General features: G+C 43.0%; 1 protein-coding gene across 1 annotated transcript; it reads right to left on the bottom strand.

Moving 5' to 3' along the window:
- Positions 1–1,628: 1,628 nt before the first annotated feature.
- On the bottom strand, positions 1,629–15,698 carry pdzd3b (PDZ domain containing 3b; the record flags this gene model as incomplete). Its single annotated transcript, XM_036989355.1, is given in 10 exon segments — positions 1,629–1,664; positions 1,760–1,972; positions 2,701–2,786; positions 3,948–4,176; positions 4,947–5,083; positions 5,212–5,305; positions 11,779–11,800; positions 14,697–14,913; positions 15,071–15,135; positions 15,667–15,698. Coding segments are annotated over 10 exon segments (1,131 nt in total), but the record flags the coding sequence as incomplete, so codon positions are not given.
- Positions 15,699–16,010: the final 312 nt, after the last annotated feature.

Here is a 16,010-nt window from a genome sequence, read left to right as displayed (position 1 = left end):
TCTGTGTTTGAAATCCACTGCTCAACTGAAGGACCTTACAGATAATTGTATGTGTGGAGTACAGAGATGAGGAAGTCATTCAAAAATCATGTTAAGAACTGTTATTGCGCACAGACTGAGTCCATGCAACTTGTTAAGCTAATCTTTGATCCTGAACTTAATTAGACTTGCAATAACAAAGGGGTTGAATACTGATTTACTCAAGACATTTCATCTTTTCATGTTTAATTCATTTGTAAAATGTAAAAAATATGTAATTCTACTTTGACATTATGGGGAATTGTGTGTAGGCCAGTGACAAAAAAAATCTAGATAATTCAGGCTGTAACACAACAAAATTTGGAAAAAGTCAAGGGGTGTGAATACTTTCTGAAGACACTGTATTATGCCAATTTCCATTCTTCGTGAGAAATACAAATAATAGTGGGGGATAAAAGCATCACTTCCAATTTTGCAGTCATTATTAATTGGCAGTTTCAAGTAGCATCATATAGAACATCCATGTTCAATGTTGTAAAATACAGAAGTTCCAAGTTGAGGCCAAATTTCATCAACATATTCAAGTTTAAATGCATTCATCAAATAACGATAATCTAATAAGATAACAATCTACCGTCAAACTACATGGATAGAGGTTACAATACCGATGTCTAACACTTTATTTAGGACCTTGTGAAGATGCTGGAAGAAACAGGTACAAAAGTATCTATATCCACAGTAAAACGAGTCCTATATCGACATAACCTGAAAGGCCGCTCAGCAAGGAAGAAGCCACTGCTCCAAAACCGCCATAAAAAAAAGCCAGACTACGGTTTGCAACTGCACATGGGGACAAAGATCGTAGTTTTTGGACAAATGTCCTCTGGTCTGATGAAACAAAAATAGAACTGTTTGGCCATCGTTATGTTTGGAGGAAAAAGGGGGATTTTAATCCATGACGGTGTAGTGTGTTACTAATGGTTTTCTTTGAGACTGTGATCCCAGCTCTCTTCAGGTCATTGACCAGGTCCTGCCGTGTAGTTCTGGGCTGATCCCTCACCTTCCTCATGATCATTGATGCCCCACGATGTGAGATCTTGCATGGAGCCCCAGACCGAGGGTGATTGACCGTCATCTTGAACTTCTTCCATTTTCTAACAATTGCGCCAACAGTTGTTGCCTTCTCACCAAACTGCTTGCCTATTGTCCTGTAGTCCATCCCAGCCTTGTGCAGGTCTACAATTTTCTCCCTGATGTCCTTACACCCTCTCTGGTCTTGGCCATTGTGGAGAGGTTGGAGTCTGTTTGATTGAGTGTGTGGACAGGTGTCTTTTATACAGGTAACGAGTTCAAACAGGTGCAGTTAATACAGGCAATGAGTGGAGAACAGGGGGGCTTCTTAAAGAAAAACTAACAGGTCTGTGAGAGACGGAATTCTTACTGGTTGGTAGGTGATCAAATACTTATGTCATGCAATAACATGCTAATTAATTACTTAAAAATCATACAATGTGATTTTCTGGATTTTTGATAAACCTATGATAAAAATTACAGACCTCTACATGCTTTGTAAGTAGGAAAACCTGCAAAATCGTGTGTATAAAATGCTTGTTCTCCCCACTGTAAATGCTTGGGTCATATTCAGTCACTCACAGGGCAGATATGCCATCAGTTTCCTCCTCCACCTGTAGCGATACAAGATCAATTAGATGTGATAATTTATTAAAGAATAATAAATACATAGGCTACAGTACAATTTCCTAAGGACATGTTCTCTCACCGTAGCCTCTACAGCAGTAAAGGGACTCTGGCTCTGTCCGAGCTTGTTGTACCCACTCTTCTCCACAACCAAAAGAGAAAGGGAATGTCCTCCCTCCTGAACCAGAACCATCACATTCTCCAGACAGTTCTCCTCCATGTTCTGTCCGTTCACCTCCATCACCACGTTCCCTACCAAAAGTCCTGCTCTACTCCCAGAGCCCCACAGCGCCACCTAGAGGACCCAAAACATCTAGGTCATTTCCATAGTAGAAAGCCAACTGTATCATTTCACCTCTTTAAAGGCCCAATGCAATCAAAATCGTGATTGTCCTGTGTTTTATATATATTTCCACACTAAGAGATTGGAATAATACTGGGAAATTGTGAAAATTATGATAATGCAGTTTTGGTGTAAGAAAAGACCACCCTGAATTTCTGCCTGTTTTGGTGGGATGGAGTTTTGGCCTGCCTGGCCATCACCAGGCAGTCAGTATAAGTTAATAGACCAATAACAAAGAGAGTTTTAAACCTCTCTGCCATTAACAGCTAGTTTTCAGGTTACATATCCCTTCCATTAGTCTTGTCCAATTTAGGACCCTCACTCAGACCACTCCCAGACAGTCCTAGCAAAATTGTTGCTTGAGAAATTGTTCTTTGCTAAGAAGCTACTATTTTTGTTTCTTTTTGACCATATTGATAGAATAAGATAACTGTAAGGTACCTAATTTCTATCCAGAAATTATTTGATATTGACATCAAAACAGCTGCATTGGCCCTTTTTACCTTACATTGGGCCTTTTTTTACCTTACATTTAATGAGAAATATAATTATTCTCAGCTCTTTGTAAGTAGAATAATTCAGTGCAATCTCTGGTTTGAGAGAAAAATGTTAAATTCACTTGTGATCCTTGAGCTGCCCACCAGTTAGTGTGTGTCCATGAGTGTCCTATGGTGCCCTACCTGGCTTACAAAGATTCCAGGGGTGTCCTGGACACAGCCCAAGTTAATGCCGAAACCCAGAGGTCCTTTCTGGAGAACACAAAGGACTAGGCACAGTGGGCAGCACCACTGGTTCTTCCTTTGGAACCTCCACTACAACTCGGAGTGGTGGTGGGACTAGGTTCTCATTTTCCTTTACCTGTTCAACTGCATTACTCCCACAGAAGAGCAGGTGGGATAGATCCAACTGAATGGAGTAAAATAGGGTACATAACAAAGAGAACCATATTAACTCATTAGATGTACTTTATATGTTAAATGCCTGCTTACTCTGGTTATAATTTAAACTGAAACCTTTTAGTCAAGGATGTTTATTAAGCCCTACCACACAAACACTAGCAATGGTCATCAAAGTTGTTACACGTTTTTAAAAACAATTCTAATAAATGCAACAGTTGGACAATGGAAGACATTCCAAACTTTTAGACATTTTATAATCCATCATATATTGACTGAATTACAGCAAATAAATAATTTTACTGGCACAGACTAATAATGAATGGAGTTCAGGGATTTTGGTGGGAATTCAGGTATTCAATTTATTGTAACATGTATCTTATTTTTAAATGTAACTTATTTTTTAAAATGTAACATCTAATTTGTCAACATTTAAACTGTAATAATTTTTTATTGCTGCCATCTCAGCCGTGCTGCCTTGGTCTACCTCACGCATTACGTGGGCTAAAGAAGGAAAGCATTTCACACACAGACACTGATGGTTACAATCTGGATTATAGATATACACTACCGTTCAAAAGTCAGTTTTATTGCTTCATTAAGATTTCAGCTGTGCTAACATAATTGCAAAATGGTTTTCTAATGATCCTTTTAAACTTGGATTAGCTAACACAACATGCCATTGGAACACAGGAGTGATGGTTGCTGATAATGGTCCTCTGTATGGCTATGTAGATATTCCATAATAACTACAATAGTCGATATTATGGAATATCTACATAGGCTACAATAGTAATTTACAACATTAACAGTGTCTACACTGTATTTCTGATCAATTTGATGTTCTTTTAATGGACAAAAAATATGCTTTTCTTTCAAAAACAAGGACATTTTTAACTGACCCCAAACTTTTGAATGGTAGTGTAAGTGTATGGGTTTGTGAATGTGTTCCGTGCATGTGTGTGTGTGTGTGTGTGTCTTGTTTTTACCCTATAGTTTTAGCTATTGCTTGTGTCAAAGCTATTTCCTGCATATGGTATGCATAGTTGAGTTTGTTTGTATATGTATCATCACGGTGTCGGTGTCATCTCCTCTCTGACCCTTGGGTCCAGGGACCAGCTGGAGTTTCCTGGGTGAATGTGGCAGGTTGTGGTGGGAACCAGCCAGGGTGGGAAGGATAGGCATCCGCCAACGGACATAGCTCTGCTCACTCTCACTGTCAATCACCAGGATGGTCATGTGGTCCCTGCACTTCTTCACCTGCACACAATACATGGACAAGCTGTATCAGGCCAGTCATGTTCATTAGGCACCAAACGGAAGAAAAGGGCTTGAAACAGGGAGTGACTATCTGGACTTGTCCAATAAGAAACATTGGTTTTCATTTTCCATTTCAAAATGTTTTGATGCCCTAATGAATGTGACCCAGATTGCTCAAAGGCTGGTCCATACAGTGAAGGGAGGTCTGTCTGTCCAAGTCCACCTACCATCTTGCTGAGAACAGAGTTTGTGAGCTCTGACACTGTGTTGCCATCGATGCTCACTCTCACTGTCAGTCACCAGGATGGTCATGTGGTCCCTACATTGGTTTTCATTTTCCATTTCAAAATGTTTTGATGCCCTAATGAATGTGACCCAGATTGCTCAAAGGCTGGTCCATACAGTGAAGGGAGGTCTGTCTGTCCAAGTCCACCTACCATCTTGCTGAGAACAGAGTTTGTGAGCTCTGACACTGTGTTGCCATCGATACTCACTCTCACTGTCAATCACCAGGATGGTCATGTGGTCCCTGCACTTCTTCACCTGCACACAATACATGGACAAGCTGTATCAGGCCAGTCACGTTCATTAGGCACCAAACGGAAGAAAAGGGCTTGAAACAGGGAGTGACTATCTGGACTTGTCCAATAAGAAACATTGGTTTTCATTTTCCATTTCAAAATGTTTTGATGCCCTAATGAATGTGACCCAGATTGCTCAAAGGCTGGTCCATACAGTGAAGGGAGGTCTGTCTGTCCAAGTCCACCTACCATCTTGCTGAGAACAGAGTTTGTGAGCTCTGACACTGTGTTGCCATCGATCCACAGCAGGCGGTCTCCCCTACACACCCCCGCTCTCTCGGCTGGACCCCCGCTCACCAGGCTCACTGAGATCCGGCCCTTCTCCCCTAAAGGCGGTTCACATGTCATGACACAAAGTCAACAATCATTCTACGACCAACCAATCAACTCTGATTCTGATTCATTCATAATTTCAAATTTGTATCAATGTCCTCTCAGCTGCAGTCTCACATACCTTCCACAAGCAGGAAGTTGACTCCAAAGCCTGAAGCTATATCCAACACCAGTAGACACAGCTGGCGCCCACTAAGCTTCATACGCATGGCCACCTGACTCACACAAAGAGACAGAGACAGGGGGTATCATAACTATTCACCTCTCTTCACATTTTATTGTGTTACAGAGTGCATTAAAATGGATTTAGTTGTAATTTTTTCATCAACCATCTACACAAAACACTGTAATGTCAAAGTGGAAGATTTCTTTTTCTTTTTTTAAAGATGAATGAAAGATAAAACACTAACATAACTTGATATGATAAGTATTCACCCTCCTGATTCAATACATGTTAGAAACACATTTGGCAATGATTACTGTGCTGACTCTTCTTGGGTAAGTCTATAAGAGCTTTGTCCACTATCGACATATCTATTTATTATTGCCATCGAAATGTTAGCTGTTAAAATTAGATCAAACAATAATATTAAGGGATTAGATATCCTTGGCTTAAAAATGAAGGCGTCATTGTACACTGAAGATTCATGTTTTCTTTTAAAACCACAATTAGAGTCTCTCCACGGCCTCATAGAGGAGATACTTTTGCTATCCTCTCTGGATTAAATCCGAATTATGATATTACATAAAAAATGCACATTTTACATTACCGTGTAGTTTACCAATTAAATGGTCTGACGGAGATGTGAACATACTCGGTATACAAATGTCATGTATTGTCATGTTGTGTCTCTGTCCTTTCCTTTCACCCTGTCTCCCTCTGCTGGTCGTATTAGGTTACCTTTTCTCCCCCGCTTTCCCCCAGCTGTTCCTTGTCTCCTCCTGACTACCTCGTCACCCCGTTTCCCACCTGTTCCCTTTTTCCCTCTGATTAGTCCCCTATATCTCTCTCTGTTTTTGTTCCTGTCCTTGTCGGATTCTTGTTTGTTGTGTTTCATGCCTGAGCCAGACTATCGTCATGTTTGCTGTAACCTTGTCCTGTCCTGTCGGAATCTGCCGGTCTATCTGAGCCTACCTATGTTTGGTTATTAAAGAAGCTCTGTTTAAGTTAGTTCGCTTTTGGGTCCTCATTCACTCACCGTAACAGAAGAATCCGACCAAGAATGGACCCAGCGACTTCGGATCCTCTCCACTCTGCCGTCGAGATCCAGGGAGCGATGCTAGGCAGACACGAGCAGGAAGTGTCTGCTGCTCGACATGCCGTTGAGACCCTGGCCGCCCAAGTCTCCAACCTCACAGAACAGGTTCACCATCTCCGCCTCGATCCACCGGCCACTTCCAGGGCTTTCGAATCTCCGGAGCCCAGAATCAATAACCCGCCGTGTTACTCTGGGAAGCCCACTGAATGCCGCTCGTTCCTCACCCAGTGTGATATTGTGTTTTCTCTCCAGCCCAACACTTACGCCAGGAGCACTGCTCGTGTCGCCTACGTCATATCTCTCCTTACTGGACGGGCTCGTGAGTGGGGCACGGCAATCTGGGAGGCAAGGGCTGAGTGTACTAACCAGTATCAGGACTTTAAGGAGGAGATGATACGGGTTTTTGATCGATCTGTTTTTGGGGAGGAAGCTTCCAGGGTCCTGTCTTCCCTATGTCAAGGTAATCGATCCATAACAGACTACTCTATTGAGTTTCGCACTCTTGCTGCCTCCAGTGACTGGAACGAGCCGGCTTTGCTCGCTCGTTTTCTGGAGGGTCTCCGCGCGGAGGTAAAGGATGAGATTCTCTCCCGGGAGGTTCCTTCCAGCGTGGATTCCTTGATTGAACTCGCTATTCGCATAGAGCGACGGGTTGATCTTCGTCACCGAGCTCGTGGAAAGGAGCTCACGTTCTCCGTTGCCCCCCTCTCCGCATCACTACCATCTTCCTCTGCCGGCTCGGGTGCTGAGCCTATGCAGCTGGGAGGTATCCGCATCTCGACTAAGGAGAGGGAACGGAGAATCACCAACCGCCTCTGTCTCTATTGCGGTTCCGCTGGTCATTTTGTCACTTCATGTCCAGTAAAAGCCAAGAGCTCATCAGTAAGCGGAGGGCTACTGGTGAGCGCTACTACTCCTGTCTCTCCTTCAAGATCCTGCACTACCTTGTCGGTCCATCTACGCTGGACCGGTTCGTCAGCTTCCTGCAGTGCCTTAATAGACTCGGGGGCGGAGGGCTGTTTTATGGACGAGACCTGGGCTCGGGAACATAACATTCCTCTCAGACAGTTAAGGGAGCCCACGGCCTTGTTCGCTTTGGATGGTAGTCCTCTCCCCAGGATTCAGCGTGAGACGCTACCTTTAACCCTCACTGTCTCTGGTAATCATAGCGAAACCATTTCTTTTTTAATTTTTCGTTCACCTTTTACACCTGTTGTTTTGGGCCATCCCTGGCTAGTTTGTCATAATCCTTCCATTAATTGGTCTAGTAATTCTATCCTCTCCTGGAACGTCTCTTGTCATGTGAAATGTTTAATGTCTGCTATCCCTCCTGTTTCCTCTGTCTCTTCTTCACAGGAGGAGCCTGGTGATTTGACAGGGGTGCCGGAGGAATATCACGATCTGCGCACGGTGTTCAGTCGGTCCAGGGCCACCTCTCTTCCTCCACACCGGTCGTATGATTGTAGTATTGATCTCCTTCCGGGAACCACTCCCCCCCGGGGTAGACTATACTCTCTGTCGGCTCCCGAACGTAAGGCTCTCGAAGATTATTTGTCTGTAGCTCTTGACGCCGGTACCATAGTCCCCTCCTCCTCTCCCGCCGGAGCGGGGTTTTTTTTTGTCAAGAAGAAGGACGGGTCTCTGCGCCCCTGCATAGATTATCGAGGGCTGAATGACATAACAGTGAAGAATCGTTATCCGCTTCCTCTTATGTCTTCAGCCTTCGAGATCCTGCAGGGAGCCAGGTTTTTCACTAAGTTGGACCTTCGTAACGCTTACCATCTCGTGCGCATCAGGGAGGGGGACGAGTGGAAGACGGCGTTTAACACTCCGTTAGGGCACTTTGAATACCGGGTTCTTCCTTTCGGCCTCGCTAACGCTCCAGCTGTCTTTCAGGCATTAGTCAATGATGTCCTGAGAGACATGCTTAACATCTTTGTTTTCGTTTACCTTGACGATATCCTGATTTTTTCACCGTCACTCCAGATTCATCTTCAGCACGTTCGACGTGTCCTCCAGCGCCTTTTAGAGAATTGTCTTTTTGTGAAGGCTGAGAAGTGCACTTTTCATGCCTCCTCCGTCACATTTCTCGGTTCTGTTATTTCCGCTGAAGGCATTAAGATGGACCCCGCTAAGGTCCAAGCTGTCATTGATTGGCCCGCCCCTAAGTCACGCGTCGAGCTGCAGCGCTTTCTCGGCTTCGCGAACTTCTATCGTCGTTTCATCCGTAATTTCGGTCAGGTGGCAGCTCCTCTCACAGCCCTTACTTCTGTCAAGACGTGCTTTAAGTGGTCCGTTTCCGCCCAGGGAGCTTTTGATCTCCTCAAGAATCGTTTTACATCCGCTCCTATCCTTGTTACACCTGACGTCTCTAGACAGTTCGTTGTCGAGGTTGACGCGTCAGAGGTGGGCGTGGGAGCCATTCTTTCTCAGCGCTCCCTCTCTGACGACAAGGTCCACCCATGCGCGTATTTTTCTCATCGCCTGTCCCCGTCGGAACGTAACTATGATGTGGGAAACCGCGAACTGCTCGCCATCCGGTTAGCCCTAGGCGAATGGCGACAGTGGTTGGAGGGGGCGACCGTTCCTTTTGTCGTTTGGACTGACCATAGGAACCTTGAGTACATCCGTTCTGCCAAACGACTTAATGCGCGTCAGGCGCGTTGGGCGCTGTTTTTCGCTCGTTTCGAGTTCGTGATTTCTTATCGTCCGGGCTCTAAGAACACCAAGCCTGATGCTTTATCTCGTCTCTTCAGTTCTTCAGTAGCCTCCACTGACCCCGAGGGGATTCTCCCTGAGGGGCGTGTTGTCGGGTTGACTGTCTGGGGAATTGAGAGGCAGGTAAAGCAAGCGCTCACTCACACTCCGTCGCCGCGCGCTTGTCCTAGGAACCTTCTTTTCGTTCCCGTTCCTACTCGTCTGGCCGTTCTTCAGTGGGCTCACTCTGCCAAGTTAGCCGGCCACCCTGGCGTTCGGGGTACGCTTGCTTCCATTCGCCAGCGTTTTTGGTGGCCCACCCGGGAGCATGACACGCGTCGTTTCGTGGCTGCTTGTTCGGTCTGCGCGCAGACTAAGTCCGGTAACTCCCCTCCTGCCGGCCGTCTCAGGCCGCTTCCCATTCCCTCTCGACCGTGGTCTCACATCGCCTTAGATTTTGTCACCGGACTGCCTTCGTCAGCGGGGAAGACTGTTATTCTTACGGTTGTCGATAGGTTCTCTAAGGCGGCTCATTTCATTCCCCTTGCTAAGCTTCCTTCTGCTAAAGAGACGGCACAAATCATCATCGAGAATGTTTTCAGAATTCATGGCCTTCCGTCAGACGTCGTTTCGGACAGAGGTCCGCAATTCACGTCTCAATTTTGGAGGGAGTTTTGCCGTTTGATTGGGGCTTCCGTCAGTCTCTCTTCCGGCTTTCACCCCCAGTCTAACGGTCAAGCAGAACGGGCCAATCAGACTATTGGTCGCATCTTACGCAGTCTTTCTTTTCGCAACCCTGCGTCTTGGTCAGAACAGCTCCCCTGGGCAGAATACGCCCACAACTCGCTTCCTTCGTCTGCGACCGGGCTATCTCCTTTTCAGAGTAGCCTCGGGTACCAGCCTCCGCTGTTCTCATCTCAGTTCGCCGAGTCCAGCGTCCCCTCCGCTCAGGCTTTTGTCCAACGTTGCGAGCGCACCTGGAAGAGGGTCAGGTCTGCACTTTGCCGTTATAGGACGCAGACTGTGAGGGCTGCTAATAAGCGTAGAACTAAGAGTCCTAGATATTGTCGCGGTCAGAGAGTTTGGCTCTCCACTCAGAACCTTCCCCTTAAGACGGCTTCTCGCAAGTTGACCCCGCGGTTCATTGGTCCGTTCCGTATTTCTCGGGTCATTAATCCTGTCGCAGTTCGACTTCTTCTTCCGCGATACCTTCGTCGCGTCCACCCGGTCTTCCATGTCTCCTGTATTAAGCCCGTTCTTCGCGCCCCCGCTCGTCTTCCCCCCCCCCCCCCATCCTTGTCGAGGGCGCACCCATCTACAGGGTCCGCAGGATTTTGGACATGCGTCCTCGGGGCCGTGGTCACCAGTACCTCGTTGATTGGGAGGGGTACGGTCCTGAGGAGAGGAGTTGGGTTCCCTCTCGGGACGTGCTGGACCGTGCGCTGATCGAGGATTTCCTCCGTTGCCGCCAGGTTTCCTCCTCGAGTGCGCCAGGAGGCGCTCGGTGAGTGGGGGGGTACTGTCATGTATTGTCATGTTGTGTCTCTGTCCTTTCCTTTCACCCTGTCTCCCTCTGCTGGTCGTATTAGGTTACCTTTTCTCCCCCGCTTTCCCCCAGCTGTTCCTTGTCTCCTCCTGACTACCTCGTCACCCCGTTTCCCACCTGTTCCCTTTTTCCCTCTGATTAGTCCCCTATATCTCTCTCTGTTTTTGTTCCTGTCCTTGTCGGATTCTTGTTTGTTGTGTTTCATGCCTGAGCCAGACTATCGTCATGTTTGCTGTAACCTTGTCCTGTCCTGTCGGAATCTGCCAGTCTATCTGAGCCTACCTATGTTTGGTTATTAAAGAAGCTCTGTTTAAGTTAGTTCGCTTTTGGGTCCTCATTCACTCACCGTAACAACAAATCCCAAAAGAAAGAAATGATCTCACTCCAATAAATGTTTATAGAAAGTTAGCAAAAATAGATAAGATCTTGCTACCATGGAAAGGAAAACACCTGTCTATTTGTGGAAAAATCACCCTGATTAACTCTTTAGTCATATCAACTTACCTGCTTTTTAAATTATATGAACAAAAAATATTACATTTTATTTGGAACGGCAAGCCAGACAAAATTATATAACGAATATGAATTCGGAGGGCAGAAATGATTAAATATTAAAGCATTAGACCTCTCACTAAAGACATCAGTCATACAAAAGTTATACTTAAATCCAAACTGGTTCTCTAGTAAATTGGTAGGAATGTCTCATCCTATGTTCAAGAATGGACTTTTTCCTTTTATTCAGATTACACCTGCTCACTTTCAGTTGTTTGAAAATGTTGTTTTTTTTAAAACAAGCATTAGAAAGTTGGTTGCAATTTCAGTTTAATCCACCTGAAAAGACAGCACAAATAATACAACAAATATTGTGGTTAAACTCAATTATAATAACTGATTTAAAAAAAATAAACATTAAAATAAATTTTTAAAAAAGGTATAATTTTAGTGAATGATATCATAAATTGGACTGGTGGATTTATGTCACACATGCAGCTAAGACAGACATATGGAAAGTCTGCTCTTACCTTAAAATTACAACCAATTAATTGCAGCATTACCACATAAATGGAAGAGGCAAGTAGAAGGGGGAAAAAGTAAGGAACTTGTATGTCGGCCCTGTATTAAAGAAAAATAAATGGTTAAAGAAAAGTGTGATAAATAAAAACATATACCAATTTCACTTAAGGACCAAAAAACTGACAGCTGTGCCATATAAATTGCAAAATAGTTGGGAAGAGATTTCGATGTACACATTCCTGTCACACCCTGGTCAAAGTATTTTGTGTTTATCTTTATTTATTTGGTCAGGCCAGGGTGTGGCATGGGTTTTTGTATGTGGTGTGTTTGTATGGGGATTGTAGCTAGTGGGGTGTTCTAGCTAAGTCTATGGCTGTCTGAAGTGGTTCTCAATCAGAGGCAGGTGTTTATCGTTGTCTCTGATTGGGAACCATATTTAGGCAGCCATATTCTTTGAGTTTGTCGTGGGTGATTGTCCTTAGTGTTAGTTTGCACCAGTTTAGGCTGTTTCGGTTTTCATTACGTTTATTATTTTGCACTGTTTGTATTTAGATTCGTGTTGCTATAGTCACAATAAACATGGATCGTAATCTACACGCCGCATTTTGGTCCGACTCTCCTTCTCATAAAGAAAACCGTTACAATTCCATGGCACATAATTTATGAATTGATACGTAAAACAACGGCGGATTCAAAACTTCGAATTTTTCAATTTAAATTACTATACAAAATTCTTGCAACCACCAATAGAAAGTTATATATATGGGGGATACAATCTTCCCAGCTCTGCAGATTTAGAGTCATTAGATCATTTATTTTGGTATTGTCCATATGTAGCTTGTTTATGGTCACAGGTCCAGGAATGGCTGAAGAATTGCAACATTTGCCTAGAACTAACGCTGCTGATAGCAATGCTGGGTGATTTGAAAAGCCATAGTCAATCAAACAATAATATAATAATTATTTTGGCAAAAATGTTTATTTTTAATTTACAATCTGTAGAAGCTATGAGAATAGAAAGGTTCAGTACTTTTGTGAAGCATCACAGTACAGCTGAAAAATATATGGCAAATAGAAATCCAAAATGGATGATGTTGAGAGATAGATGGGAGGGGCAGGAGCTGAAGGGTGGGACTAATAACACGATAACCAATGTAAAACATACAGGGTCTGTAAAATGCATATAGGTTCAGAAATGTTCTGAAATAGCACAGTTACAAATATAAATCAAACTGGATGGACATCAGAAATAGAGGAAGGACTAAAAACAAAACAAATATAACTAATGTAAAATAGATTGTGTCTGTAAAATGTGTATAAGATATATAAACTGAAGGTAGAAGCCTAAGTGTTTATTAGTTTACTCCAATTAGGGGAAGGGTGGTAGGGTTTGCGGGGAATAATAAAGGTATATTGTTTAAAAAGTATGTATATAGGTATGTGTATGTATATATGTGTATATGTATGCATATGTGTATGTATGTGGATATATATATTTACCCCAAAAATATGTGGGGGATTGGAAATGATGCAGACAATTACATTGATGGAAGCATCAATCTTTCGGCAATTTTAAGCTGATTCACCCCTTAAATTATTATTATTTTTATTTTAAAAAAGAGCTTTGCACACATGGATTGTTTTAAAAATTCTTAATGCTCTGTCAAGGTGTTAGGGATCATGGCTAGACAGCAATTTTCAAGTCTTGTCATAGATTTTCTAACAGATTTAAATCAAAACTGTAACTTGGCCACTCAGAAAGTTCCTGACACTAACATTCACTGTTTTTTTATGGTAAGCAACTACAGTGTAGATTTGGCATTGTGTTATAGGTTATTATCCTACTGAAAGGAGGAATGCTCTCCCAGTCTCTAGTGTAAAGCAGACTGAATCATGTTTTCTTCTAGGATTTTGACTGTCCTTAGCTCCATCCTGTTTCTTTTTATGCTAAAAAAACTCCCAAGTCTTTGCCGATATCAAGCATATCCATACCATGATGCAGCCACTAGCATGCTTGAAAATAAGGAGGCAATTACTCAGTCATGTGTTGTGTGGGATTATCCCCAAAACGTAAGGTTTTGCATTTAGGCCAAAAAGTGTATACCTGTGTCGTGTTTTTTGCAGTATTACTTTAGTGCCTTGTTTCATACAGGATGCATGTTTTGGGGTTATTTTTATTCTGTATATTTGTATTCTTCTTTTCACTCTGTCATTTGGGTCATTATTGTGGATTCACTACAATGTTGTTGATCCATCCTCGGTTTTTTCCCATCACAGCCATAGAACGCTGTAGTTGTTTTAAAATCACCAATGGCCTCATGCTGACCATCCATGAGCAGTTTCCTTCCTGTCCTGCAGCTCAGTTCAGAAGGACGACTATATCTTTAATGTATCCAGGTGGTTTAACTTGACCATGCATAAAGTGATATTCAATGTCTGATTTGTTATTGATACCAATCAACCAATCACTGCCCTTTATGAATATTTCAAAAAGCTCCTGGTAGCTGAATCTGTGCTTTAAATTCAATACTTGACCGAGGGACCTTACAAATGTTGTATGTTATGGGGGACAGAGGAAGGGGTAGTCATAAAAAATCATGTCAAACCCGATTATTTCACACAGACTGAGTCCATGTAACGTATTATAGGATTTGTTAAACCAAATTCTATTCCTAAACTAATTTAGGCTTGCCTAAACAAAGGGGGCGAATACTTGTGCAATGAATATATTTTAGTTATTTACTGTCCTTTTTATTAATTTGTAGAATTTTCTTTTCACTTTGACATTATGGAGTATTTTGTGTAGATCAATGACAAAAAAAATCAATATTACATATATTTCAATCCCTCTGTAAGGCAACAAAATGTGAGAAAATCCAAGCGGGGTGAATACTTATGATACCCACTGTACAAGTTAGAATGTTATGTTCAGTCTATGTGCCTTTTTGGCCAAGTCTCTCTTGAAAAATAGGTATTTTGACAACAATGGTAAACCTGTTAAAATCAGGGTAAAATAAAAGCAAAACTGTGTATAATGACCAATATTTTAGGTTAAATCCTCCTTAAAAATTGCTATAGGTCATCGGCCATCTGACCTTTGGGTGTATCATGTCATCCACAAAGCCCGCATTGACCTACAGAAGTCGATCCCCGTCTCTGAGACCGCCGCGCTCCACCACCCCGCATGGCGTCACATGTCTGATCACACGACCAAGGCAGCCCTTCTCCACACGCAGGTGGAAGCTGAAGGACTCACCCTCTTCACGTTTAAGAATGCAGAGACGCAGTGTGGGTCTCAAGCAAGGCTCTACAGGGGACAGTTATATAGGAGAAGGAACAGTGAACATACATTTAAAGTCTATAGTCTAAAGTCAAAGTCTATCGTATATCATCTTTTTCCCCAAAATTCAGAAAAGGTGAAAGAATTGAGGTGTGTAATGACAAACACTAAAGGGGTAGCTTACCTGCATCATCTGAGATGACCATTGCTGGGTTGTCTATTCCCTCCTTAGGATTGAAGGTGAATTTCCTTTGACATAAAAGATAATAATTGTATTTTTCAGAATTGAGCGATCAAGTTGCAAATCACCACTTCACGAGCCATTGAGTGAAATTTCAGCAGTACAGTATATGGCCCCATTACGTAAGTGCAATCTGTGACCATTTATCTGCGCTTGTGAAGGCTTGAGGCCAAAGTCATAAAGCTCTCAGTGCCAGAGAGAGAGAGAGAGGGAGAGAGAGAAACAGAGAGAGAGAGTCAGAGGGAGTGTGAGAGAGAGAACAATCTTAAAAGTCAGCAAATCCAGGCTCAGAGTTTAATGTGTTGCTGTGTTTCCACGGGTCTTCAGGGACAGACTGTGCAGAACAGCACTATGAACTGCTATGAAACCTAGATTCTATTCAGCCAAATAAGTAAACTCATGAGTAACATAAACTTGAATGTTTCCAATTCAACTGATCACTTGCTTAGGCCAACACATGTATTTATTCACATGCAAAAACTGTGGAATATTGGAAAACACTAAGGGTAGATTGTGAGGAGGAAAGGAACAAAACGTACTCTGTTAGCGCTATGACCTCCAGAAGACCTGAAAGAGAACATCACCACACAGCAGTCAGTTTAATAGTTTATAGCAATTGTTGATCTCGTCAGTGTGAGGCCAGCCACAATAAGTACGTTTCTTTATGTGAATCTGAAGACAAAATACATTTGGTCAACCTTAACCTTGCAAAAAACAAAAAATCTGTGAATCCTAATTACCTACTTTTCCTGACTTCCATTTACATATTTCAAACTGGTTGACCTGGTGTCTACCCACTGGGCACACACTGGTTGAATCAATGTTGTTTCAACGTAATTTGTCAACTTATTATGATGTGGAATCAATGTGGAAAATACATTGG

The sequence above is a fragment of the Oncorhynchus mykiss genome, chromosome 10 (genome assembly GCF_013265735.2).
Source record: "Oncorhynchus mykiss isolate Arlee chromosome 10, USDA_OmykA_1.1, whole genome shotgun sequence".
NCBI lineage: Eukaryota > Metazoa > Chordata > Actinopteri > Salmoniformes > Salmonidae > Oncorhynchus > Oncorhynchus mykiss.
Note: the sequence above shows the minus strand (reverse complement) of the source record. Positions and strands in the feature narration are given on the sequence as shown.